General features: G+C 51.1%; 12 protein-coding genes across 12 annotated transcripts; 7 read left to right on the plus strand and 5 right to left on the minus strand.

Annotated features, from left to right (window-relative positions):
- Positions 1-369: 369 nt before the first annotated feature.
- Positions 370-2251, minus strand: GT037_002025 (uncharacterized protein; the record flags this gene model as incomplete). Its single annotated transcript, XM_038927072.1, has 2 exons — positions 370-947; positions 1768-2251. The coding sequence occupies 2 exons, from the start codon at positions 2249-2251 to the stop codon at positions 370-372; spliced, it is 1062 nt and encodes a 353-aa protein (XP_038790364.1).
- An 816-nt stretch (positions 2252-3067) lies between these two features.
- GT037_002026 (uncharacterized protein) lies at positions 3068-3361 on the plus strand (the record flags this gene model as incomplete). Its single annotated transcript, XM_038927073.1, has 1 exon — positions 3068-3361. One exon carries the CDS (start codon positions 3068-3070, stop codon positions 3359-3361), a length of 294 nt encoding a protein of 97 aa, XP_038790365.1.
- A 183-nt stretch (positions 3362-3544) lies between these two features.
- On the minus strand, positions 3545-5545 carry GT037_002027 (anaphase-promoting complex subunit cdc23; the record flags this gene model as incomplete). Its single annotated transcript, XM_038927074.1, has 2 exons — positions 3545-5393; positions 5445-5545. The coding sequence occupies 2 exons, from the start codon at positions 5543-5545 to the stop codon at positions 3545-3547; spliced, it is 1950 nt and encodes a 649-aa protein (XP_038790366.1).
- A 258-nt stretch (positions 5546-5803) lies between these two features.
- On the plus strand, positions 5804-6905 carry GT037_002028 (farnesyl pyrophosphate synthetase; the record flags this gene model as incomplete). Its single annotated transcript, XM_038927075.1, has 2 exons — positions 5804-5917; positions 5976-6905. The coding sequence occupies 2 exons, from the start codon at positions 5804-5806 to the stop codon at positions 6903-6905; spliced, it is 1044 nt and encodes a 347-aa protein (XP_038790367.1).
- Positions 6906-7525: 620 nt separating this feature from the next.
- Positions 7526-11375, plus strand: GT037_002029 (uncharacterized protein; the record flags this gene model as incomplete). The annotated part of the gene is made up of 3 exons (XM_038927076.1): positions 7526-8645; positions 8695-10117; positions 10457-11375. The coding sequence occupies 3 exons, from the start codon at positions 7526-7528 to the stop codon at positions 11373-11375; spliced, it is 3462 nt and encodes a 1153-aa protein (XP_038790368.1).
- A 133-nt stretch (positions 11376-11508) lies between these two features.
- On the minus strand, positions 11509-14035 carry GT037_002030 (ribokinase-like protein; the record flags this gene model as incomplete). Its single annotated transcript, XM_038927077.1, has 4 exons — positions 11509-11784; positions 11834-12623; positions 13157-13804; positions 13872-14035. The coding sequence occupies 4 exons, from the start codon at positions 14033-14035 to the stop codon at positions 11509-11511; spliced, it is 1878 nt and encodes a 625-aa protein (XP_038790369.1).
- A 602-nt stretch (positions 14036-14637) lies between these two features.
- On the minus strand, positions 14638-17172 carry GT037_002031 (uncharacterized protein; the record flags this gene model as incomplete). The annotated part of the gene is made up of 1 exon (XM_038927078.1): positions 14638-17172. The coding sequence occupies one exon, from the start codon at positions 17170-17172 to the stop codon at positions 14638-14640; it is 2535 nt and encodes an 844-aa protein (XP_038790370.1).
- A 272-nt stretch (positions 17173-17444) lies between these two features.
- On the plus strand, positions 17445-18005 carry GT037_002032 (nuclear cap-binding protein subunit 2; the record flags this gene model as incomplete). The annotated part of the gene is made up of 2 exons (XM_038927079.1): positions 17445-17507; positions 17562-18005. 2 exons carry the CDS (start codon positions 17445-17447, stop codon positions 18003-18005), a joined length of 507 nt encoding a protein of 168 aa, XP_038790371.1.
- Positions 18006-18251: 246 nt separating this feature from the next.
- Positions 18252-19109, minus strand: GT037_002033 (sno glutamine amidotransferase; the record flags this gene model as incomplete). The annotated part of the gene is made up of 1 exon (XM_038927080.1): positions 18252-19109. One exon carries the CDS (start codon positions 19107-19109, stop codon positions 18252-18254), a length of 858 nt encoding a protein of 285 aa, XP_038790372.1.
- A 447-nt stretch (positions 19110-19556) lies between these two features.
- GT037_002034 (4-phosphopantetheinyl transferase) lies at positions 19557-20730 on the plus strand (the record flags this gene model as incomplete). The annotated part of the gene is made up of 2 exons (XM_038927081.1): positions 19557-19661; positions 19708-20730. 2 exons carry the CDS (start codon positions 19557-19559, stop codon positions 20728-20730), a joined length of 1128 nt encoding a protein of 375 aa, XP_038790373.1.
- A 516-nt stretch (positions 20731-21246) lies between these two features.
- Positions 21247-21801, plus strand: GT037_002035 (uncharacterized protein; the record flags this gene model as incomplete). The annotated part of the gene is made up of 2 exons (XM_038927082.1): positions 21247-21425; positions 21486-21801. The coding sequence occupies 2 exons, from the start codon at positions 21247-21249 to the stop codon at positions 21799-21801; spliced, it is 495 nt and encodes a 164-aa protein (XP_038790374.1).
- Positions 21802-22376: 575 nt separating this feature from the next.
- GT037_002036 (uncharacterized protein) lies at positions 22377-23459 on the plus strand (the record flags this gene model as incomplete). Its single annotated transcript, XM_038927083.1, has 1 exon — positions 22377-23459. The coding sequence occupies one exon, from the start codon at positions 22377-22379 to the stop codon at positions 23457-23459; it is 1083 nt and encodes a 360-aa protein (XP_038790375.1).
- Positions 23460-23654: the final 195 nt, after the last annotated feature.

Raw genomic sequence — 23654 nt, forward strand, 5'->3', positions numbered from 1 at the left:
GATGTTATTATCACTAAGCATCAAATCACACGGCCATCATCATCACCACCACAACTAAATTAGGTGCGAGTATGACACGCCTCCACCAAAGTCAAATCGAGAATTGCCTATGGGAGGCGAAAACTTTGAAGTGTCTGTGAAGACTGATTATCCGATAGCGACGTCACGCATATATGTACGATAGCCTTCGATCATATCAATTCCAACGCTCGGCTTTCAATCCCCTTAAGTCTTATTCAGTAAGAGAACAATTTCAATTCTATCAAGACACTACTCCTTGCTTCGTACATTTTCATGCCTGGTTCGGGCTTCATTGTGCTCACTTTATTGATGCACCAATTCCCTCATCCGACCCGAGCTAAGCGGCTCCTACTTGACGCCAAACTTCTCCTTCCATTCCTGATATTCTCTATCACTCTTCTCCTGTTCTGTCTCGTCACGCTCTTCGACGATATTGCCCCACTGATCACGGAATCTGAGTCGCTTGGGAAGTTCAGGCCGCATGAGGGGAGCAACAGGCTGGGGGGGCTGCATAGTCTGGAAGGTAATATTTGGCGACGGAGCTTGAATGGTCTGAATAGCGATGTTGGGCTGGAGTGCCGGAAGGTTGATAACTCTCTGCTGTACAGTCTGTCCGATGACGAAATCTGGGGACGCGCGATGCAGGAAACCCAAGTCGCCCGAATCTTCTAGCCTATTATACCACGCATCCAACGTATTGGGACCGAGTAGATCCCTTCCCTGAAGAACACGCCTGATCCTGCGCTGCGTCAAGCGCACGTCACTCTCGAGACCGGGAAGTATGCCTCCGTTATGGAGTGCCCTTTCGATTTGATCGTAGACGCTCCTAAGCTCGGAACTCGAGCAGGATCCCAGCTGCTCCAAGCCCCAAGGATGTTCCCAATGGAAGATTGAAGGAATTTGTGAGCGGAAACGAGACATGTCAACTGTGCGTACCCGGTGTTGTTCGGGGTTTTGTTATGTTCAGCGAGTACAGACTATCTTTGCTGCAGGGGGATATCGAGCTTTGATTTGTAGGTTATGATAGTATGTAGCAAGGAAGATCAGAGTGCGGAGATGATTTATGCTATGAGCCTGTCCATGAATGGCGACGTATATGTCAAAGTCTCGGGTGCCGGCATTGCCACGCGTGTGTAGTCTTTGGACAACATCACGGCATATCATTACAATGACCTCACATGTGAATATCACGATAGGACTCTAAGCCTTTGCGCCCTTCAATACATACCTTCGGCAGTGGCAAAATTGTGAAATCATGGGTCCTGGTAGATAGCTAAGACTGCCTCTTTGTCGCGAAAGAAACCGTCACTTTTAACGTCGTTAGCATGTACATGCCGCTCATGATTTCCAATCACACAAATTCATCACACGAGTTTGATCATCTACCATGATCGAAGACGGCGCAGATTTGGAGCTGAGGGAGATGATTGAGTGAATGAACCAGACTATTCCCCATGTTTTCCTGTTGTCTTGATGTATTGATTGTGTATTGTTCTTCGAGTCAGTCGCCAACTGTATTTGATGAACACGAGCGCGCATCAGATTGGATCATTTTATGAATATTTGCTTGGCACAAGATCAGTGATGTCGGTTTTACGTTACTAAAGAGCCAACACATTATTCAATACCTCTGTCATCGCCGTCACCCACCTACAGTTCCCATCCACGGACAGGTCAAAGACACCTATCAAACTCAATCACTGTCATCACTATAGTACAGCAGTCCCTCGTTATGCAGTCTCCTACGACGACTAAGGTATACAATCCTTGGGCTGTCAATTTGTTCGATCAGAATATTCTGCACCGGTGCAGATGCCAAAGTAAGCGTAGCCACTGGAGTGGTGATGTTGAATGACTGAGGCTGCTGTTGTGGGTGATACAGAATGCTCTGCTGGAGTGGAGCCTGTTGCTGATACATGAGACCCTGCTGTATGGACTGTGGCATAGGCTGTTGTTGAGCGAAGGGTACCATGGTGAATGCTTCCTGAGCTGGCTGCTGAATTTGCAGTTGCGACTGTACTTGCTGTCGCTCGATGATGTCTTGCCGTAATTGCGCTGGTGCTGGTGATGGTGTTGACAGCTGCATGTTGATGCTTCTACCACCACTTGTTGCTCCAATGAGCTTCCTCGCGCCGTGCTGCTGAAGTCGCTCCTGAATCCTGCTCGCTGTAACTCGAACCCTGCTACGAACGTCATCGTCTTTGGTGCGTTCCTGCAGGTAGTAGTACATTTTATTGTGTACCGAAAGAAGTTCTTCTAGATCAACTCCTTCGATGAACGACCTTTCCCAGGGATGAGGTGGACCGCTGGTTATAAATAGTGGTAACATTTAGTAGATTATGAGAGACAGAGGGGTCTGTTTTGTTGCAGTTCTTGAGCTGTAGAATTCGACTTCTTCGTTGAGCTGTTCCTCTGATGATGAGGAGAAAATGTTAGTGTGGAGTTCAACAGCAGAAAATGAGAGACTAGATATCCGCTGTCTGACCGATCATACTGCCATTCGAGAAAGCTTTGAATACCAATTTGGTTGAACGCTACCATGTGTTCAACGGCTGTTGGTACGAACAGGGCTGCGCAAAGTGTACGTGCCAATAATGCACACTGCCTCAGCTGCTTGCGACTCCTTTGTGACCATGGTAAATAGCAATAAAGCATTCCTTCACAGTAGGCAACACTGATGTTACATTTGTGATAACACATCTCCTACGTGTTTTCTTGTCACGTCAGCGAGCCACCACAGATTCGCGACTTACATTACAAGACCAAACCCTATTTCTCGCACATCTCCCACTCCAACCATCCAATTATCCTTCCACACCCAATTCATATTCAACCTCCAGGGTCTCGGAACACCCAATACCACAACATAAGCACATCGTCAATTGTCTAGAATGTCATCCTCTTTAGCCCTTCACGCTTTCACCCATCCCCACCCCTGGGACCCGTCTGCTATCCGCCTCTCACCACTCCCTCACTCATCTCTGCTCAAGCTTCAATAACACATCAGCTCTACATATTGGATTGCCGCGGCCATGATGCGCGTGAAATGCAAAGAACATTGAACTATATTATAGCCGAGCTGCGGATACGAGAAGTTGAACATCTTGCTTTGGCAGAAGCTAGCCGCAAAGACGCAAGTGAAGAGAGCAATGGGAATAATATAATCGATGAAGAGAAGAACAAAGACCTGAGTGAGTTCAAGTCAGGAAGCTGGATCAAGAAGAAAGATGGAGGTGCGAGGATGAGGGAGATGGAAGACGAAGATAAGCGCTGGGAAAAGGAGAGTGGTGGTAATCCTCGATGGGGTGAGGGTAGGACCGCGCATCTCTACGGCAAGTAGACACTCACGTTGGTGACAATGAGCGTCTTTGAATTGAAGAGGTAGAAATGAATCGAAATCCTGTAATGTGCTATCAAGTAGTATGTGATACATGTTGCGATCCAGTATTGCTTGGGTATCATTGTTAGTTATGACATACCTGTACGCCTGCAAATGCCCAAATTGCTGAGACGCTATGCTCAATCAATCTTCTGCGTCTTCTCCGCCACGCTCCATACGCGCTCTAATGTCCCTAACCAGCGCTTTTGCATCTTCAACCTCTACACCATCTTGGCAAAGTTCGTTTGCCAATTCCATAGCTCGCTGGTACATGCCACGCATGTACTCCCATCGAGCGAGCCAGAGCCGGGCTTTACTTGTGGTTGCAGTAACCCCAACACCACCAGCGCCTTCGGAGCCCACTTCCTCGTAATCTGGGCCTTCCTCTTGTGCAAGTACCAGTTCCATATATGCAGCGCATTCGTTCATGTTGTTTATCCTCTCGTACAGCAAGGCGATTTGGTAGAGTACTTCTGGATCGAGGATGCCACCCCCAAGGCCAGAGACTTCGCCGCTGCCGAAAGAAGCACCAACACCAGCGTCATAGTATGAGCCTGCCACCAAGGCGCGCTTGTATGATCGGATACCGTTCATGATCTTGCCCACTTTACCGAAACATTGGCCGACAGCCATCCATAACTTCGGGTCGTAAGGTCGTAGAGCAGCGGCGCGCTGGTGATAGAAGAGAGCATATGAGTGCATTTCCAGCACCTCATATGTTTGACCAAGTCCATACCATGCGCGGTAGTCTTTACGATTGACATCGACAGCACGACGGTATGACTCAATAGCAGCATGAGTGTTCTTCATCTCAACGAACTCATGGCCCATGAGGGTCCAAGCAGAAAGGAACGTCCGATCAAGAGTCAGAGCTCTCCGGAAGTACATGACGGCCTTCTCATGCTCCGATTTTAGGGAGTAGTAGTTTCCGACCACGCAGCAGGTCTCTGGCCGAAACTTGTCGGTCGCTGTGGCAAGCTGAGCCAAGAAGGCAAGCTTGGGTCGCATGCCCATGACGTACAAGATGTTGGAGTAGTTGTCCAGATGATCGACGCGGTGTGGATCTGATATGAGCAAGTCGGAGAAGATCTGTTCGGCGTCGTCGAAGTCTTTATTGTGGTAATGCAACAACGCCCGCTGGGTCTTTAGAAAAGCCGATGAGGGGAAGATGGTCAGAATTTGCGACAGCGAGGTGTGAATCTGTTCGTTGACTACATAGAGCTCCTGAGACGACGTAACGTGGAAGATGAAAGTCATCAGATTCTGTGGTAGCCGTGTGACGATGTTGTTAAGCTCTTCCATAGTGCTGAGTAGTGCTTGCAGCTCCTGCCACGCACCCCAGTTATAAGTATACTGGTGAAGACTCTTGATGAGGTAATCGATGGCAAGTTGCTCGTTCTTTCCCTTGGCCAGCACCATGCCGTACAGGTACTCTAGCCAGCCCTGGGGTTGCCGTCCGCTGTTGGGCAGATCTCTGAACCATTCTTCCAGAACAGCGGCGACCGTCGGTAGCTCCTTATTCAGAGTGACGCCGCCATCCTGAGGACCGAGAATCATCTCACTATCCTCGTTCATGCGCTTCTCCCCAGCGATGTACTTTGCATAGAGCGCAAGGAACAGCGACTTTTGACTGATGCCTTTGACTGTGTCGTTGGAAAGCTTCGACTTGGACGGGGTGACCATCTTGGCCTTTCCCTTGGCCCCCTGCTTCGACTTGGCAGTAGGCGTAGAAGGTGGCTGCGGCGCGCCCTTGGGCAAAGGGCCAGGCAGGAAGACGGCGGCGCATCGGTCATATTCACGGCAGTCGAAGTATGTCTTGGCGAGGAGGAACTTGTGCGCTTCACGTGCTTCCAAACGCGCTTCCGTGGGGTCCTTCGGTATGAGGTTGGGTGTTTGTGGAGGTTGGGCGTCGGACATGGGAGAGTCAACGTCGGTGTCCGAGGCGTCGTCGTCGTCATCGGCCGAGGGGAGCGAATCGAGTAGTTCTGCGGCCCTTGTCAACATCAGCATGCAAAGGTCGGTATATTTTACACTCGGCACTTACCATTTCGCAGAGTGGTAGAGACAGCGCTCTGTACACCCGATGACGGCGTCCTGGAGTTGCGCCTTCAATTGGGCCTCGTCGGCCTGGGATAAGGTGCCCATCGCGTGGATATCAGAAAGACAGTGCCCGGTCTGCGCTTCAAATCATTGTCCGATGCTCTTTCGCGTGATGTCGCTGCCGCCGATGCGCGTCTTGATGGTGAGCTTCCTGTAGCGGCAGGGTGGGGCACAAACAATGGCCCGGCGGAACCTTTGACCGCCGCGGAAATTAGACTCCTTCACCGCCCGCACCCCTACATCTGCTACTGCCCCTCTATCTTGACCCTGCTCTGGAAAGATACCCAATTCACTGCGTGCAAGATGCCTACCACACTCAAAGAATTCGAAAGCGTATGGCCGCGCATTGTTGCCGACCTCCAGGAGCACTGCAATGGGTACAAACTGCCCAAGCAGTCCCTTGATTGGTTCACAAAGGTACATCCACATCCCGAACGGTGCATTCAGGGTCCAACTTGCTTACCACATCACATAGTCGCTCGACTACAACACTGTTGGCGGAAAATGCAACCGTGGCATGTCTGTCATTGACACCATTTCAATCCTCCAGAAAAAGACGCTTGACCCGTCATCAGAAGAATACTTCCGTGCTGCTCTCCTAGGATGGATGATCGAACTCCTCCAGGCCTTCTTCCTGGTTTCCGACGACATCATGGACTCTTCAAAGACCCGCCGTGGTAGCCCTTGCTGGTACCTTGCACCCAAGGTTGGCATGATTGCCATCAACGACGCTTTTATGCTCGAGTCGGCCATTTACGTACTTCTGAAGAAGCACTTCCGTCAAGAGAAGAGCTATGTCGACATGATGGAGTTGTTCCACGAGGTTACATTCCAGACGGAATGCGGCCAGCTGTGCGATCTGCTGACTGCACCCGAAGACGATGTCAACCTTGACAACTTCAGCCTTGACAAGTTCACTTTCATCGTCATTTACAAGACTGCCTACTACTCTTTCTATCTCCCGGTCGCATTGGCCCTCTACTACGCTGGTGCAGCCACGCCAAAAAACTTGCAGACTGCAGAAGACATTCTCATCCCCATGGGCGAATACTTCCAGGCACAAGACGACTACCTTGACGCTTTCGCCGACCCATCCGTTCTCGGCAAGATCGGCACAGACATCATGGACAACAAGTGCTCGTGGTTGATCAACCAGGCTCTGAAGAAGGTCAACCCCGAGCAACGAAAATTGCTAGAGGACAACTACGGCCAAAAGGACTTACAGAAGGAGGCCAAGGTCAAAGAGTTGTACCACGAGCTGAAACTGAAGGAGTTCTACGAGCAGTGGGAAGAGGAGCGCGTTGCCGACTTGAGGGCTAAGATCGACAAGGTCGATGAGAGCGAGGGCTTGAAGAAGGAGGTCTTTGAGACCTTCCTCCAGAAGATTTACAAGAGGAGCAAATAAGCCAATGACTAAATATACCATGGGCCGTAAAGCCACTTAATTACTGACGATATACAACGAGTCAATCTGAAACCCTTTATACCACTCACGTTGACCTGCTAGTCTACCTTCGGAATTAGGGTCCTTGTTGTCCAGAGCGGTGTATTTCATATATGCAGCTATGAACACAAGTATGTGATAAGGGTGAGAAAACAATTGCGGAATTCCCAGAGCGCTGCATGTTGGGATAGTAGACCAGAGCGAGTTGCCTACCCTCTTGTACGATGGCCAATTGCGCTAGGCCCGGGCCGGCTACCTAGGTAATGTGGGGACATTCCATCTGTCGCGAGATCACGCCGCGTCGCGACATACGCCACGCGTATAATCTATCTGCCTCGTTCCACCAGAACGATAACACCAACGCGCCTGGTCCCTTGTTAGCCACGCTTCATGACTTACAATTGCTCGCGTCTGTTTTCGTGCCGGGAGTAACCCAAAGGATGGTGGTACCCGATACCATGGGGGCCTAGCTCTGCGACTCAGGCGCCCAGTCAATCAAGTGGCGCAGTTCACAATGCACCATCCCTCGTCACTGAAAGTATACCCACGTATTCTGCTTCTTGATGCTCTACTAGGCCGCCATGTTTTCGAACTTTGCCAGTGCGATATCTGGTAATGCTCCAGACAAGACAAGCAAAGATGAGGGAGCATCGCTTACATCGGTCCTCGAAACACCCACACTACGCGTCGAATTGGCACTCCTCGTGCTCTTAAGCATCGATGCCATGCGAACCGATATCACTGCTACGTTCGAGCCATACAACAATCCCGAATCGAACCCCTCCGTTGCGAGCCGATCGTCTGCACCCAATACAAAGACACCCACACCAGACCTTATAAGCCTCGACGAGCCGAGACAAACTGCGATAAGACCCTCCCCTTCAAGGGAAAGATCACAAGAGCATGATTCTACCCAAATGCAAGCTTTGCGACGAAGCGCTTTGACATTCTTCGATAAATGGCGCGCGAGTGTTATGCACCGCATATGCGATGTTGTCTCTGTTCGGGGTGAGACTGTGCGACAGGCAAAAGCGAAGCGAAAGCAAATATCGGAGCAAAACGAACGGCAAAAGCAGGGCATCTCCTCGCTTATCGATTTCGACGACGTCGACCCTTTTGCCAACGCGACATCTAAGCAATCCGAGAATACAAAACATGGTCAGTACGAGGTCATAGAGACTAGACTGCTGGCTCTTGAGGAAAAGAAGCGTGTCTTGATCTTGCATTGCCTTTTGCTTCTCTTGCTGAGCTTGGAACAATACTCGGCACATTCGCGCATCTTGCTGCTACGTCTCGCAAGTAGTCTGAAACTAGAGGTTGATCTGCTAGGCGAGCATGAGAGGTCGGTTGCACAAGGCCTCTTGGCAACGGCTGCCTCACAGATGGACGCCGAAGCAACAGCAAAGAATCAAGCATCCAACGATGCCGCGTCACGCCGCTGGAAGGTTGGCCTCGCAACTGTAGGCGGTGCAGTTCTGATCGGCGTCACGGGTGGTCTTGCTGCACCCCTACTCGCCGCCGGCTTAGGTACAGTCATGGGCGGACTTGGCCTTGGGGTCGTTTCAACGTACCTTGGTGCGTTGGCGGGTAGCTCAGTGCTCGTCGGATCATTGTTCGGGGCCTACGGTGCCAAGATGACGGGGCGTGTAATGGAGCAGTACGCAAAGGAAATTCGAGACTTTGAGTTCCTTCCAGTCCAAGGTATGCCGGCGTCTGAAATGAAGCGTCGTCTAGCAGCTAAGCGTGTCAGATCCCGATCGACCGGCAAACCAGCGCCAACTCGATTGGGCTGATGAACAAGATGCCCGTGACCCTCAGAAACGTGAACAACATCGATTGCGTGTCTTTATTGGTGTCAGCGGGTGGCTGAACTCGCCAGCTGATGTCAGTAAGCCCTGGGAAGTGGTCGACTCTGGAACTACTGAGCCATTTGCGTTGCGTTTCGAGCTTGACGCCATGCTGCGTCTCGGAAACTCACTCAATGACGTTCTTTTCGGATATGCTTTTGACGGTGTCACGTATGCTGTAGTCAGTCGTACGCTTCTCGGAGCCTTGTACGCCGGTCTATGGCCACTCGGCCTTGTCAAAGCTGCCAGCATCTTGGATAACCCCTTTAGTGTTGCACTTGCTCGAGCTGATAAGGCTGGTAAGGTTCTCGCGCATGCTCTTATCGATGGCGTGCAAGGAAAGAGACCTGTAACCCTCACCGGGTACTCGGTCGGCGCGCGTGTTGTATATGCATGTCTGATTGAGCTTGCAGAACAACACGCATTTGGTCTCGTCGAATCCGCCGTTCTTATGGGTACTCCTGCACCAGCAAACCCCAAACGCTGGAGGCAAATACGATCGGTTGTTGCAGGGCGTATTGTCAATGTCTACAGCAAGGAAGACTACGTACTCGGCTTCCTCTATCGGTCAGCGAAACTGCAAGTAGGTGTAGCAGGTCTACAGGAAGTCGAGGGCGTTCATGATGTAGAGAACGTCGATGTGAGCAAGCTTGTGAGTGGGCATGACAGATACCGGTACTTGGCGGGTACGATAATGGTTAAACTTGGTTTTGGTGATGTGGATTTCAACAAGGTGGCTGAACAAGAACGCGCTCTTGAGGAGGCAGAAAAGCGAAAGGCTCGGGCCCAAAAGGAGGCTAAACGCAAAGCAGCAAATGAGCAAACGCAGAAGCCTATCCCCCAACCTCAACACCGGCCAGCCCCAACTACTCAAGACTCTTCGAACTCTCTGATAGACTTTTCGGAGCCAGAACCTGCACCTGCTCCCGAAAGCAACTCCGAACTGTCTGGTTTGTCTCTCACACCCTCTGGTACACAAGAGGATCTTTTTCCAAACGTCAATGCGTCAGCATCGGTTTTATCTAACGAGCCCTCTCTGGACAGGTCTAAAAGCATTTCTAACCCTACAACGTTGGTGCCAGACTCACACGATCATTTCAACACGGAGAACTCGGTCGTCCGCTTGAAGAAAAACGGCACTAACGTCGCTGTTACTGAAGTCCTTGTCCTGGAAGGATGCGATACTACCAAAGATAATAGCACCGGCGATGAACATCAAGATGACTTTGATGATTACGATTACGACGCTGAAGAAGTTAGTAGTGAGTTCGGCGAACTAAGTATGGTCGAACCGTTGCCCATGGACGACAACGACTACGGCTTGATGTAAGGGTACGATTCGGAGCTCGTTCAAGCACGTCGAACCATGTCCTTGTTGTAACAAGATTGACCTATCTGTGAGCCCAGAATTGAGAGGTCGCACTTATAGCCATTCAGAGATTCTCCCAAGCCATGCTAGACCAATTGCGTTCCCACGCGAGCTCGCAAGGTCAGCCCAACCTCGTTAGCGGCTCATGTACGCCTAACCATGCATGCTTATACTCAAGGCAACGGCTTTTATGGATACAAGGCGCGCTGCTACAAGCCTCGGGAGGATTTCGTGGATTAGTGAACGTGTGTAAAGAAATAAATTCATCAACAAAGTTGATGAACCTTCATGCATAGCCCATTGTTGAGTAACATGTCCACCGCCTTAACAGCAACGCGTCCTACGCCCACACCACCGCCGCCATCCTTCTCCAAACTCGGCCCAAGCATATCAATTTACACTCCACCAGCATACAGCTCTGGCGAGCTTATCATTTTGTGCACATGGCTTGGCGCTGCACGGAAGCATATCGATAAGTACGTCACGTCCTACCGTACTATTGCTCCCAACGCCAAGATTCTGCTTATCCAAAGCGATGTGGCAACGGTAACAAGCTCTTATCCTACGCAACGCAAAGCTATAATGCCAGCTGTCGAAGTAGTGCGCGCGGTACTTGGTGAATGCACTTACCCGGCATGTATCGCCGCGTCTGTGTTGGAACATCAATCAAAGAAGTATCATGGGCCCAGAATTCTTCTTCACACCTTCTCAAATGGCGGTCCAATCTCTACCACTGCACTACTACTCGCCTTGCATACTCAGACCTCCGCATCCCTGCCTTTGGTTGGCATCATCATGGATTCAGGACCCGCAGCAGGCTACTACTGGAAATCCTACAACGCCATGGTTTTGTCACTACCACCAGGTGTCCTGCGGTATGCCGGCTATGTATTCGTACATGGGATCCTCCTTGGTCTGTTTGCGAGCGTGGCATTGGGACGCTACGAGTATCCAGAGGTCTTGGTTCGCCGGACACTATTAGATGAGAACTTCGTGTGTGGAGCGGAGAACGGCACGAAGAAGAGAATATGCTATCTGTATAGCAAAGCTGACCGCATGACGGATTGGAAGGATATTGTTGAGCATGCGGATACGGCGAGAGAAAAGGGCTGGGATGTCAGTGAAGTTGTGTTTGAGGGAACGGCACATTGTAATCACTTTGTGAAGAATGAAGGAGTGTATGTGGGAGAGATGAGGAAAATGTGGAGGGCCTAAGCGTTCCAAAGATGAAGTGTTGATACGGTTCTCAAATGCAGGTGGAATTGACACAGGTACAGACAGTTGGTGGATTCGACCGTTCTGATACTACTTTCTCAGTTTACTTGCTTAACTTGGATCTTCTTGACGATCATGACTCTGGTACTTCGTCGGCCCACGGTATACTGGACTGCGCACCTGCTTTCTGCACCGTCATAGACGCTGCCCTGTTAGCATGCGCAATGGCAGTATCGAGATCGAAATCTGCTCCTCGCGCCATAGCTTTCCAGCGTGCAACAGCAACTGTATACGCGCCAGCAAACGTATCACCAGCGGCTGTAGTGTCGACAACCTTGACTTTACGTGCTGGCACAATGTGACCTTGCTGAGATGCCTCCTGTTGCTTTGCGGTCTTGTAGAACACACCCTGAACTCGCGTTAGTATAAGTCAAAGTGTACGATGAGGAAAGGTTTACCTCGCCACCAAGCGTGATGATAACGTTCTTGACGCCCCTCGCAATAAACACAGCAGCAACCTCGTCCCACGAAGTTGGCTTCTCGATGCCCGATAAGATCGCAGCTTCAGTCTCGTTAACGATGAGGTGGCCTAAGCCGTGGTAAGCCTCTTCTGGCAACGGTATCGCAGGCGCTGGGTTAATGATAGTCTCGACACCTTTCTCCCTTGCGGTCTTCATATTATGCAACACAACCTCCAACGGCAGTTCCAGTTGGAATAGCGCAACACCTGCATCCTCATCGACAAGATCTTGCACTTTCACATCCCCATTGGCACCAGGACAGAACATGATCCTGTTCTCCCCAGAGCCGGTCTCAACAATGATAACGGCAACACCCGTCTTTTTTCCTTTCAAAATCTGTACTTTCTCTGTCGATAATCCGTCCTCTCGCAAAGCTTTCAGGAAACCCTCGTGAAACTCATCATCACCCACTGCACCCACCATACGTACTTCCACATCGGAAGTCTGAGATGACGAAGCTTGAGCTTTGGTGCGTGAGAGACGGGCACAGGCGACAGCTTGATTGGCGCCTTTCCCGCCCCAGCCAATGTTGAAAGATTCACTGGTCAGGGTTTCACCGCCAGTGGGGACGCGGGGTGTGCGGGTTACGAGGTCGACATTCAGGGAGCCGATTACGGATATGACCGCTGGTTTGGAAGACATCTCGATTGTTGGTTTTCGGGTTGTGAGGATTCGATGGTGTTGTATAAGGTCACGCGATGAGGCTCTGGTACGTTTGCCGAAGACGCTAAATTAGGCTAGCCGAGCCGACGTTGTGGGCTCTTTCTTTGCGTGGCATCATCGTGGGGTTAACTATGGCATCTTCTCTTCTCACATCGTACAGCATCGCAATCTTCCAGACTGATACAACTGCTAAGACGAAAAGACACATTAGATTGAGACGATCAGCCAACTCTTCTGTCTACGCTGTCTCTGGTCACTATAGACTCTGGAAAACTTGTTCAAGGCTTCTCTGTCCCAGGCTTACAAGCCACGAACATATGTATCGGGCTGAAGATGCCCAATTTCCCACCATCTCTGCATGAGTACACACATTATCCGACTGTATACGAAGCAGTCACACCGTATTGCGGTATGAAACCCAGAAAATACAGCGTATTGATAAACACCCGAGAAGCATAGTAAATTGGCCTAGTCATCCACACACAGTAGGTCCAGTCGTACCACGTCGGATAATGTCTGTAATCGATCGCGTGCCTGTATCACATCGCATCAGTACCAAAGTCGCTCAGTCGAACAAGAAGGCAGAGGGTTACTTACCACCAAGGTATCGGATTAGCCTTAGCAGTAGCACGATCTTCTTCGCGAACCATTTCAAAACACGCTTTCACCAATGCCGCAATCCTAGTCTTGGGCGTGATCATGTGCGGCACGGCCCCATTTCTTTCAATCCTCCCTCGTATCATGCGATGTTCTGCACTAGAATCATCGTACTTGTCAGTTATGACCCAATCCAAGATACCGATCTTACCCCCAGGTTTCAACACTCGTAAGGCTTCGATATACGCTTGATGCTGATCCGGTGCACAACATAACATTTCGATGGCAAAAACCATGTCGAACGTCTCATCGACAGATGGAAGGTCGGAAAACGTGCCTTTAACCATGTGCACTTGGTCCTGCAGATTCGCTTGCTTATTCAGCACGTTGCTCCGCTCGACGTGTAGGTCGTTAATGGTGAGGCCAGTGACGTAGACTCCAGCAAAGATGGCCATTTCACGTGCGGGACCACCGACACCACAACCTAGATCGAGAACCTTCATACCGGGGTTGGTTTCCATAATGAGTGCTAGGTAGTGTTCGTGGCGGGCTGCGGCTGTGGCCCAGGATTCACCGGGTTGATAGCCGCTGAAGTGGAATTCGTTGCCCCGTCCGTTCTGATAGGCGTCGGTGATGAAATCAAAGTGGCTGATAGAGCATTAGTATACCTGATCGCTTCATTGTTCGAGTCGGTTGGTATCAAACAGGCTCGCACGCTTCGTTGATCTCGGCAGCATTCTTGTTGAGTTCTGCTCTCTTTTCATCTGTGAGGTTGTTTCCCACGACATAGTCATTGTCGTAGAGGGTGTCGAACTTGATGCCCTGTCCATGTTCTGTTTGTTCGCCTGGTATTCGTCGTCTCACTTTATTGTTTGTCATCACGGGCGGCCCGTCCTGGAACCCTGCTTCGATTCTAGAAGCTCAATTGGAAGGAGCCAACAAAGAGAATTGGAGCTGGAAGATTGGGACATGCTGCAATTTAACGTCCTTGCTGCTACATATATGGTCTTAGTGCTGCCGGCCCAAGCCGACTTCGATTAATGCGGATTGGATACTCTTTTGGCTTAAAATTGTTCTTCTCGGTTGGCAGGCTCGACTTCATCTCTCTCCGCATAGCGGGCGAAATGGACTATAAAATCAATTCCCGCTATAAGAACTACAGCGATGTTAGGTCATTTCAGAACTTACATGACATACGCCACAGTTGAAGAGGATGCATGGAGATCATGAGCGGTACGTATATGTGAGCTGAGCTGACACCACACTTTTTAGCCTGCCGCATCCTTCCCTTGCCCTTGGGACGTAAAGATGATTCAAGCTCGCAAATATCATGATATGCAAGTCGACGAGCACGAACACCGCTACGTTGATACTCATACCAAAACTATGAGACATTCATTCTATAATCTCTTCATGATGCGAACATACCCAAGAACCTGAACTTTCAACAACAACGTGTGAACGTCACACTGCCTACACACCTAATTCCCGCCTTCAACAGGTACGTTGATTCCCAAACTCCTCAGCCTATCCACAGCAGCCTCTACTAGGAAGTCGTTCCGCTGTATCAACTCCTGTACCTGCTCATTTTCTGCCTTCCTTGAATGGCTTGGTACTTTAACACCAGTACCTCTTGCTTGTTCGCTTTCGCTTCTTTGTTTGGCGTTCTGCATGGCAGCTTCGATCTGTTTCGCCTGCTCCTTATGTACCTCCTTGATCCTGTCGAGACGTTGCCAGGCGGGGCGTTCGCTGCCGTCAACATTGTCAGTCAACGTCTCGCTCGAGGGGTCAATGGCGCTGTCCATAGTCTGTAACTCTTCAATCCAGTTGCTTTCTTTTTCGCTGAGCTCACTGGAGCCGATGCTGACCATCTTCCGTCGAAGGGCTTCGTAGCGAGCGTTGATGCGATCTTGTCGTGCTATAGCCTTCTCCATGCGGTCGTCTATGTTAGCGCTGCCGTATGTTGATTCGTTCTCCGAGCCAGCTTGATCATTACCAGTAACGCTGTCGATGTTCGTTGCAATCTCAGACGTCCTATATATTTGATCCCTGAACTCTTCCTGAAGTCGTGTCGCGCGGTTGAACAGGTCGGATACAGCGAGCTGGAGTTTAGACGTCTGTGCAGAGAGTACGCGATGGACATCCATGAGGAGCCCCAAGTTTGCAGGAGATAACCTGATTTCATCTTTGAGAGCGCCTCTGTGTCGCGCAGGAATGTTGATAGATCCATAGAGATCGAACGGCTCGTAGAGTTCTTTTGATGGCTGCCACGCCTGACGCACTTCCTTGGTAGGACCAGTGATTGCCATGTATTCAGCAAGCTCTTCCTGGGTAGGGAGGCCGTCTTCAGGCGCATCAAGTAGGGCAGCTTGAGGCTCGCCGTCTACAGTGGTAAGAAGAAGGTAGCCGACGTTTCCATCTTCAATGACAGCAGCTGCGGTCACTTCCTGTTCCGCCACGTCGCCGGATACGCGTCGCTGTAGGTATTGGTCTACAGAGGTGTTCGCCGATTCCAGTATACGCTTGATACGGAAAGGCGAGCCCTCGGTCTGCGGCTGGGAGAGTTCCGTCTCAAGCTTCCTGACCCAAGGCTCCATGGAAACGTAGAAGACTCCACTGGCATGGGATACGAAGAATGAGAAGTCGGTATGCACATCCGGCGTGATGCTCTGGTTGAATGAAGGATCGTCGCCTTCCACCAATGTGACGGTTTCCGCGATAATCAACTCATGATCGGTGGTTGTTATAGCATCGATTTCGTCTTCCGGAGATGGTAGCCATCGCCCAATGATACCCTCAAGGTCTAGGCAGACATGTACCTTGCTCGTGTCTGTGAGTAAGCACACAACAGCAGTAGGAAGGCCTTCTGCAGCCTCGTCCTCTTCGCTTTCCGAAAGGGTCTTGAGGGAGAAGACGATCATGTCGCTGAGCTCAAAATCGTCTACTTCGGGCGAGATGGTGAAAGGCCCCTGTAGCAACGGCACCGCAGGCGCGCTTTGGGGGCGAGCGAAGACCTGCACTGTGTCACCCTGTGGCCGTTCTTCTACAAGAGGTTCCTCGTATATGATGTCGGATAGCCATGAGACCTGCTTCTCCGATGTTTTCAGCTCGTGCTTGGGCGACGTATCATCCTCGGACAGCTCGGCGTAAGCGATGTTGATGGATGAGGTCAGGGTCTGGAGAAAGGTGTGGCTGCCGGGTGATTCGATCAGCTGCCATTTGCTCGGTAGCAAAGGGCAAAGGGCATATACATCTCCGAGCACAGTGGCAATCCACAACGTCATTGGTGCCCAGCCATGGACACCTTCTTGGTCTGGAAAGTCGCCAAAGCATGCAGATGCAACTTCCAGCTCCACCGAGTCGGGAGAGAAACCCTTGGAAGCTCCGAACTTGGAGGCGCTCAGGTCGTCCTGATCGCTTGTAGCATTTGCGAGTTTGGGCAGATCGATGGAGAGCGACGGCTCACTGAAGGTAGACCTGTCGGCGCGGTTGATCTCCCATAGCCGGACTACTCCCGCCTTTGTGACGGTGAGTAGACAGCGTCCGTGGTAGCCCAGAGGATGCCATAGCGTTGTTGCGACGGGCGACTCTTCCAGCACATGCACAGTCGGTCCCAACTGGAACGTCTTTGGCTTCAAAGGGCCGTCGTCCTCGCCGGCTCCAAGCAACGACGAGTCGGGAAGGTGTATTACGTGTACGGTGTGCGAGGTGGAGACGGCCAGGTAGTCTTCCTCGGGAGAAATGGCAAGACGCGTGATTGGTAGAGGTATCGAGACTCGTAGTGTTCGGTATGCGGGTTGTTGTTCTTCCTTGAGATTGACCAGATCCGCCCATCGTATTTCGTTTCCGACGGCGACGAAGATTTCGGAGCCCCGGGTCGCAATCGTCTTTCGAGGTCCAGGTTCCTGTCTCTTTGCAGCGACTCCATTTCCGTTGGTCTGCTTCGGCGCAAACAGATGGTAGCCTGGGTTTGGCCGACTGAGCCAGTCCGGCGTGTAACCCAGTACTTTTGGCATCGTAGAGAGTTGCCCCGAGCAAGATTGAGAGATTCGGAATGTGGGTAGGCAATAGTCGGGTGGTCTGTAAAGGTGAGAGTCTCTGGACAAACAAAAGTTCCAGCCGCGCGATACTGCGCCAAGGCCGACGCGTCTGGGGAGCTCCGAGCTCAACTTTCCACTTCCGAACCTTGCACTCGCTCCACAACCACGCTCGATAACTTCTTCTGAACGCTCCGGAGACGGTCGCTTAACGTATTTCCATTCGGAGCTGGAATAGAGAGTACGCCATCATGCCGGCGCTTAAAAGTACCATTGACCGCCTCGACAAGCCGAGTTCATATGCGACAGCAAAGGTACAGCAGGCTACAAGATACTAGACAAGCACAACAAGGCTGACTTTCCTCTAGAAGCGCAGACGCGATCGCAACACACGTGACGAAGAACGCGGCCGCTCGCCGTCGCCCGAGGACAAGCTCAAGGACGCAACTACCCTCTACGTTGGCAACCTATCCTTTTACACTACCGAAGAACAAATTCACGAGCTTTTCAGCAAATGCGGAGAGATCAAACGATTGGTCATGGGTCTCGACCGATTTCAGAAGACGCCATGCGGTTTCTGCTTTGTCGAGTACTACACACATCAGGATGCGCTAGATTGTATGAAGTATATTGGCGGCACTAAGCTTGATGAACGTGTCATCAGGACCGACTTGGACGAGGGCTTCGCCGAGGGCAGGCAATACGGACGTGGAAAGAGCGGTGGTCAGGTACGCGACGAGTACAGGGCCGAGTATGACCCTGGTCGGGGTGGTTACGGCAGAGCTGTGGACGAATATCACGAAGCGCAGTAGGAGCAGTCGATCAGCCCAGTCTTCATCAGCTCTCAAAATACTGCACAGGAGGCGTCTGGCGTCTATTATTCGGCATTGCTCATTAATTCTTTAGCCATAAGCAAATGCTTACAGGGAGGAAAGATACCAGTTTAGATACCTTCCCAAGACTTACTACCATCTTCCAAACGCCCTGTCACATGTTCTACAAGAATGGCTGTCTGGGCATGTGCCCTAATTCAAGTACCATCTGGCACCACCTACATTTCATCTTGTTCGATCCGCAAGTTCAAACTGCTTTCGCCTCTCCGCAGCTTTCATGACCTCTCCCAACCACCAAACATGTATCCGCGGGTCGTCGGTCAGTTCTGGGTGGAAGCTACACCCAAACACGTTGCCCTGCCGTACCGCTATTATGTCCTCCGCGCCTGGGTGGTTGTGTTCCTGGTTCTCCTGCAACGGCTGGGCGTTGGTCGACAGCGTTGCCATGATCTCAACCTCGCGATCCAACTCCTTCCTCGCCAAATCATCCGCTGGTGTCTTGCTCGGCGCAACAATTGTATCGTCCCTCTCACTCTCTCCTTCTTGTATGCCTACCGCCTTCTTACTCGGAAGTATCTTCTCTACAACTGGCGCGCGGATGAAGACGCATCGGTAGGGATCGGTCGCGCTTGTCTTGCTGGTCGATTCTAAGAATGGCAGATGTAGGTTCGCCTGGAAACTCTCTTGTTGTCGCCCGAAATGATTTCTGTTCACTCTCACGTCTAGGCCTCCGATCAAGTCTTGCCCTCCTTTCTTTGTTCTATTCGCACTCTCTGCTAGTAAGATGAGGCCGGCGCACGTACCCCACGTTGGTTTGCGTTGGACCTTGACAAAATCGCGGAGGGGCTCGAGAAGGGCGCTACGTGCGGCTACGAGGGACATGGTTGTACTTTCGCCACCAGGGATGATGAGGCCGTCGCATTGTGCGAGTTGGGCTGGTGTCCGGACTTCGATTAAGTGGAAGGTTGGTGACGAGGGGATGTTCGAGGATGCCGCACGAAGGAGTTGAATGTGCTCGCTGAAAGCGCCTTGGAGGGCGAGCACGCCGACCGTTACCTCTGTGTTTCCTTCTTTGGCCGTCATTGTGAATTACGAACAGACGCCAAAACAACTCCGTTACAGCAAGAAAAGAATGAATTGAAACGTCTAGAAAATGTACAGTCATATCACGGAAAGCGACGGCAAATGCTAAATCTTTATCGATAAGCTTCATCCCCACTGTAAGCGGTAACTTGCCCGCCGGGCACATGTCACTCAGACACGCTCAGCCCTGCTCGATCGCTTACCCCGAGGAGGTGCCACCCTTCGATCTGCTCTCCATCATCGACATTTCGGGTTCCCCACTGATCCCGTGAACGGCCATGACATGTAGATTTCCGTTTGTCGCACATCACGTCAAGAGAACCACAAACAAAGGGTCCCACGGTGCATATAAGGCCAGAGTCCTTGTAGTAGTCTAGTCTTACGCGCCAACCTACCTTAGCCGACGCGCAACTCGATTACAGTCTAGAGGGTTCAGGTGAAGGCGCTATGATCGACAAACAGGATGGAGGCTCAACGGGACACGGTCTCACGTGCTGGCTGCTGGATACAAGATCAATATGGCCTGGAGAGAAGATTACAGATTCAGAATCCGTATGTCCATGCCCTCGCATTGTGTCTATCAACTGACAAATGTCAGGCTCGGGAAGCACTCTCGCTCATCAGCCAGGAAGAACAAGACCTCATAAAACGCAAATACCACGTAGCGGATGCGCGAATGAGCCTGGGATCCGCCCTCCTGAAACGTCTTTTTGTTCACAAAACTTTGAACGTCCCTTGGAAAGACATCCTCTTCGGCCGAAGACGCGATCCCAAACATGGAAAACCAATCGCCCTACTAATACCACCTCAATATGGCCCTGCGCCCGTAGAATTCAACGTCAGTCATCAAGCCGGTCTAGTCGCCCTCGTAGGCTGTTCAACCCATGAACTCGATGCCGAAGTCGGCGTAGACATAGTCTGCGTAAACGAGCGGAACGATTATCGCGTTGTCGACGAAGAAGGCTTCGACGGCTGGGTAGACATGTACGCTGAAATCTTCAGCACAGAAGAGTGTTTCGATATCAAGTACAACGTCGATCCATTTCCTCTTCTCGATGGCACAATGGTCACACATGAGATTCTAGGAAGACACGATCGTTGTTGTCATCGAAACGAGCATTTGAGTGTTACGCTACCGAACGGGGAACAGAGGGAGCTCGATTCGGATCTACTCATTGATGCGAAACTAAGACGGTTTTACACATTCTGGTGCTTCAAAGAGGCCTATATCAAGCTTGATGGTGAGGCTTTGCTCGCTCAGTGGATTCCACAATTAGAATTTAAACATGTTCGTGCACCGAGGCCAGGGACTCCGGCCCGGTGTAGTACACACGGTACCTGGGGTGAGAGATTCAGCGATGCGGAGGTTTGGTTCTCGATGAAGGGAGAGGGGAAGGGACCTGCGGGTATAAGGGGTTTGAAGAAAGGAGAGTCCAGGAGGTTGGAGGATACAAGGGTAGAAATTCAAGCTTTTGAGGAGGATTTCATGATTGGGGTTGCGGCTAGGGAGAGGAGGGATCCTGTGGTTGATGGGACTAAGAAGAAGCTTCCGGATGTGTTGACACACTTCAGGGGACTGCATTTAGAGGAGGATGTCATGAGTGTTGCCAGGAGTGCATGATGGCGACAGCTAACCAGCCGCACTGCGCTAATGTTCGCAAACCATAGTTCACGAGCTCAAAAATGCCTCAGTGTTTAGTTTCAGAGTGCACGTGTCTTCTATGAGATGTTGGCTGTTTTGCTGGTGCACGAGTTAGTAGAAGTGCGCCGAGACTGGGATGTTTGGTTGTGTGGGTGAGTAAGCTGACAGATCTCGGAAGGACCGAACGGCAGGCGCGTCAACCTTGTTCCATGCTCCATAGTCACCTACAACATCACTTGGACGGTTGCACCTCAGATAGATTCTGCAAAATTATGGGAAAACTTGAGATGTTCGAGCACCTCATGTCTGTGGTTAGCGTGAACATACGCGTCATGGTTGCTGGACCCTGAGTGTATTTCATGGCTACGTCAACGCTTGATCCACAACCATATACACCGCGCCTACCCCAATATCCGTCGTACCAACAACTGCCTATTCGATCTCACATAAAAGATTCAACAATACGTCGAGACGGCCACATTCAAAACCGCAAAAATGTCCTCCAACTCGCTCAACTACCCACTGCTCGCCATCCCGGCCTACTATGTCTTCTCTCTCGTCCCGCACATGTATGCTGGTAGCATCCTCTCCGCCAATGGCTACAAGGTCAATAATGCAAACCCCAAGGCTTCCTTGTCACCAGATGCCGTGAAGGGCAAGGTTCCCGATGCTGTGTAAGGCTTGCCCGAGCTCGTTCGAGGCCTCTTTCTCGAGATGCACTAACGCATGTGCAGCTTCCAGAAGTACCAGCGTGCCGAGAATGCCCAGTCCAACAACATTGAACAACTGCCCCTCTTCTCTGTTGCCGTCATCGCCAGCATCATCGCCGAGCGCACCACCGCAACTGGAATCGGACGGGAAGTCGTCTCAGGCGATGCAACAGGCTTGACAACATTCGTATCAGCTTTCTTCGCAATCAGGGCGGCGTACGCTGTTTCATATGTACAGATTGCCGACCACTCGAAGAGCTTTATCAGGAGCAGCTTTTGGGCAATTGGTTTCGGGCTATCTGCATACCAGATCTATAAGGCTGCCGCGATCCTGGGTTAGAAGTAGAAGGAGACAAAGTACTGCGATGAGCAGGAAGAGCATGACACATCATATTCAATTCAGGAACTCGATAACGATAATACAATACCAAACGATCAAATCTTCAAGAGCGCGCAATGAATACTTGCATGATATGAATGTAACACGGTTGGAATGCGAACCAGAGGAAGGCCAGTATGTAATGGATTTACGACCAATTCCAACAGGGAAAAGACGCGGCACGGGAAAGCCGTGAACTTACTCTGTTGAGGGAGCTTCATCTACGTCATCGTACATATGCGCATGCGAGCAATTACTAGTTCAGGCAACGCGCAAAGCACTCAATTGATGATAGCGCAACCATCGAATTCATGATTTTCTTCAAGGTAGGCCCGACCTTGAGTCGTAAGTGTGGGACCGTTATCTCGGTGGTTCACGTCGGCAGTATTCGCATGTCAGGGTTCGCGTACCTCAGCCCCGAACTATTTCTTGTGGGATCCCAGCATCCCCGACGATTTGGTTCTGTATCCTCACTCATCCGCTTCCTGTCCTGATCGATTCTTTTTGAGTGCTGAAGAACTGGTGACAGAGAGAGAATGTGGTCGACAGCTCCCCTCAAGGCAGCCACATGGCTTGCATTCACAACTTCGCTCAGCTCAGCTACACCGCAGTATGGTGCTCCTCCAAAGATCCAATTCAAGCACTGGCCTGAAGAAGCTGCGACAGCTCTCTCCAACATGATCACAAAGAATGCGAATCAGAGCAACTATGCAGTCTTCGACATGGACAACACCAGTTACCGCTACGATCTTGAGGAATCGCTCCTTCCCTTCCTTGAGAACCGTGGCATCCTAACACGCGACAACCTGGACCCCAGCCTCAAGTTGGTCGACTTCAAGGATACGGCAAACTTCACCGAATCGTTGTACAGCTACTATAACCGTCTATGTGAGATCGATGATTTTATCTGCTATCCCTGGGCGGCGCAGGTCTGGTCCGGCTTCACGCTGCGCGAACTTAAGACTTACGTGGATGAGCTCATGGCGTACAACTCAACGATTCCGACAAAGTACTGGGACGGCGATGAGGTGACATCCAGCAGCGTTAAACCGCCAAAGGTTTTCCGAGGCCAGGCCGAACTTTACAACGCTCTCATGGACAACGGCATCGCCGTCTATGTCATAAGCGCTGCCCATGAGGAGCTTGTACGCATGGTCGCCAGCGACCCGAAGTACGGATACAACGTCCCACCTCAGAACGTCATCGGCGTCACCACCGTTCTGAAGAACACTACTTCCGGTGCGCTCACGAACGCACGTAAGCAGATTACGGAAGGCGCGTACAATGAGACGGCCAATCTCGATCTGGTCGTGACTCCGTACCTCTGGACCCCTGCCACATGGTTCGCCGGTAAATGGGCCGCTATTCTTACCTACATCGATCAATGGAAACGTCCTGTTTTGGCTGGTGGTGACACCCCCGGTAGCGATTCGTACATGCAGTTCCACGGCGTAGATGTAGCGAAGGGAGGTGTGCACCTGTGGATCAATCGTCGGGACGTGTACTTCGAGCAATTGCAGGAGGAAATTAGGAACAACACCCAGGCGCAGATTGCTAACGGTAGAGAAGTCACGGCAGACAAGAACTGGGTTGTTGTCACTCCTGAGGAGATCTTGTAAATAGATACGCTAGATTCTTGGAAATGTCAACATTCGGCGCGCAATGGCACGAGAACAATAGCTTAGCACAGGCGGGGCCCCAAGGAGACCAATTACGCTAGCTGACATAATCACTCGGTTAAGCCTCATTCCATCTTTCGCTCGCGTCCAGTCTTTTGCTAGTAATACCATCGACGCGTCAAACTCACCAAGCAT

Source organism: Alternaria burnsii (assembly GCF_013036055.1).
Source record: "Alternaria burnsii strain CBS107.38 chromosome Unknown 750, whole genome shotgun sequence".
NCBI classification, from domain to species: Eukaryota; Fungi; Ascomycota; class Dothideomycetes; order Pleosporales; family Pleosporaceae; genus Alternaria; species Alternaria burnsii.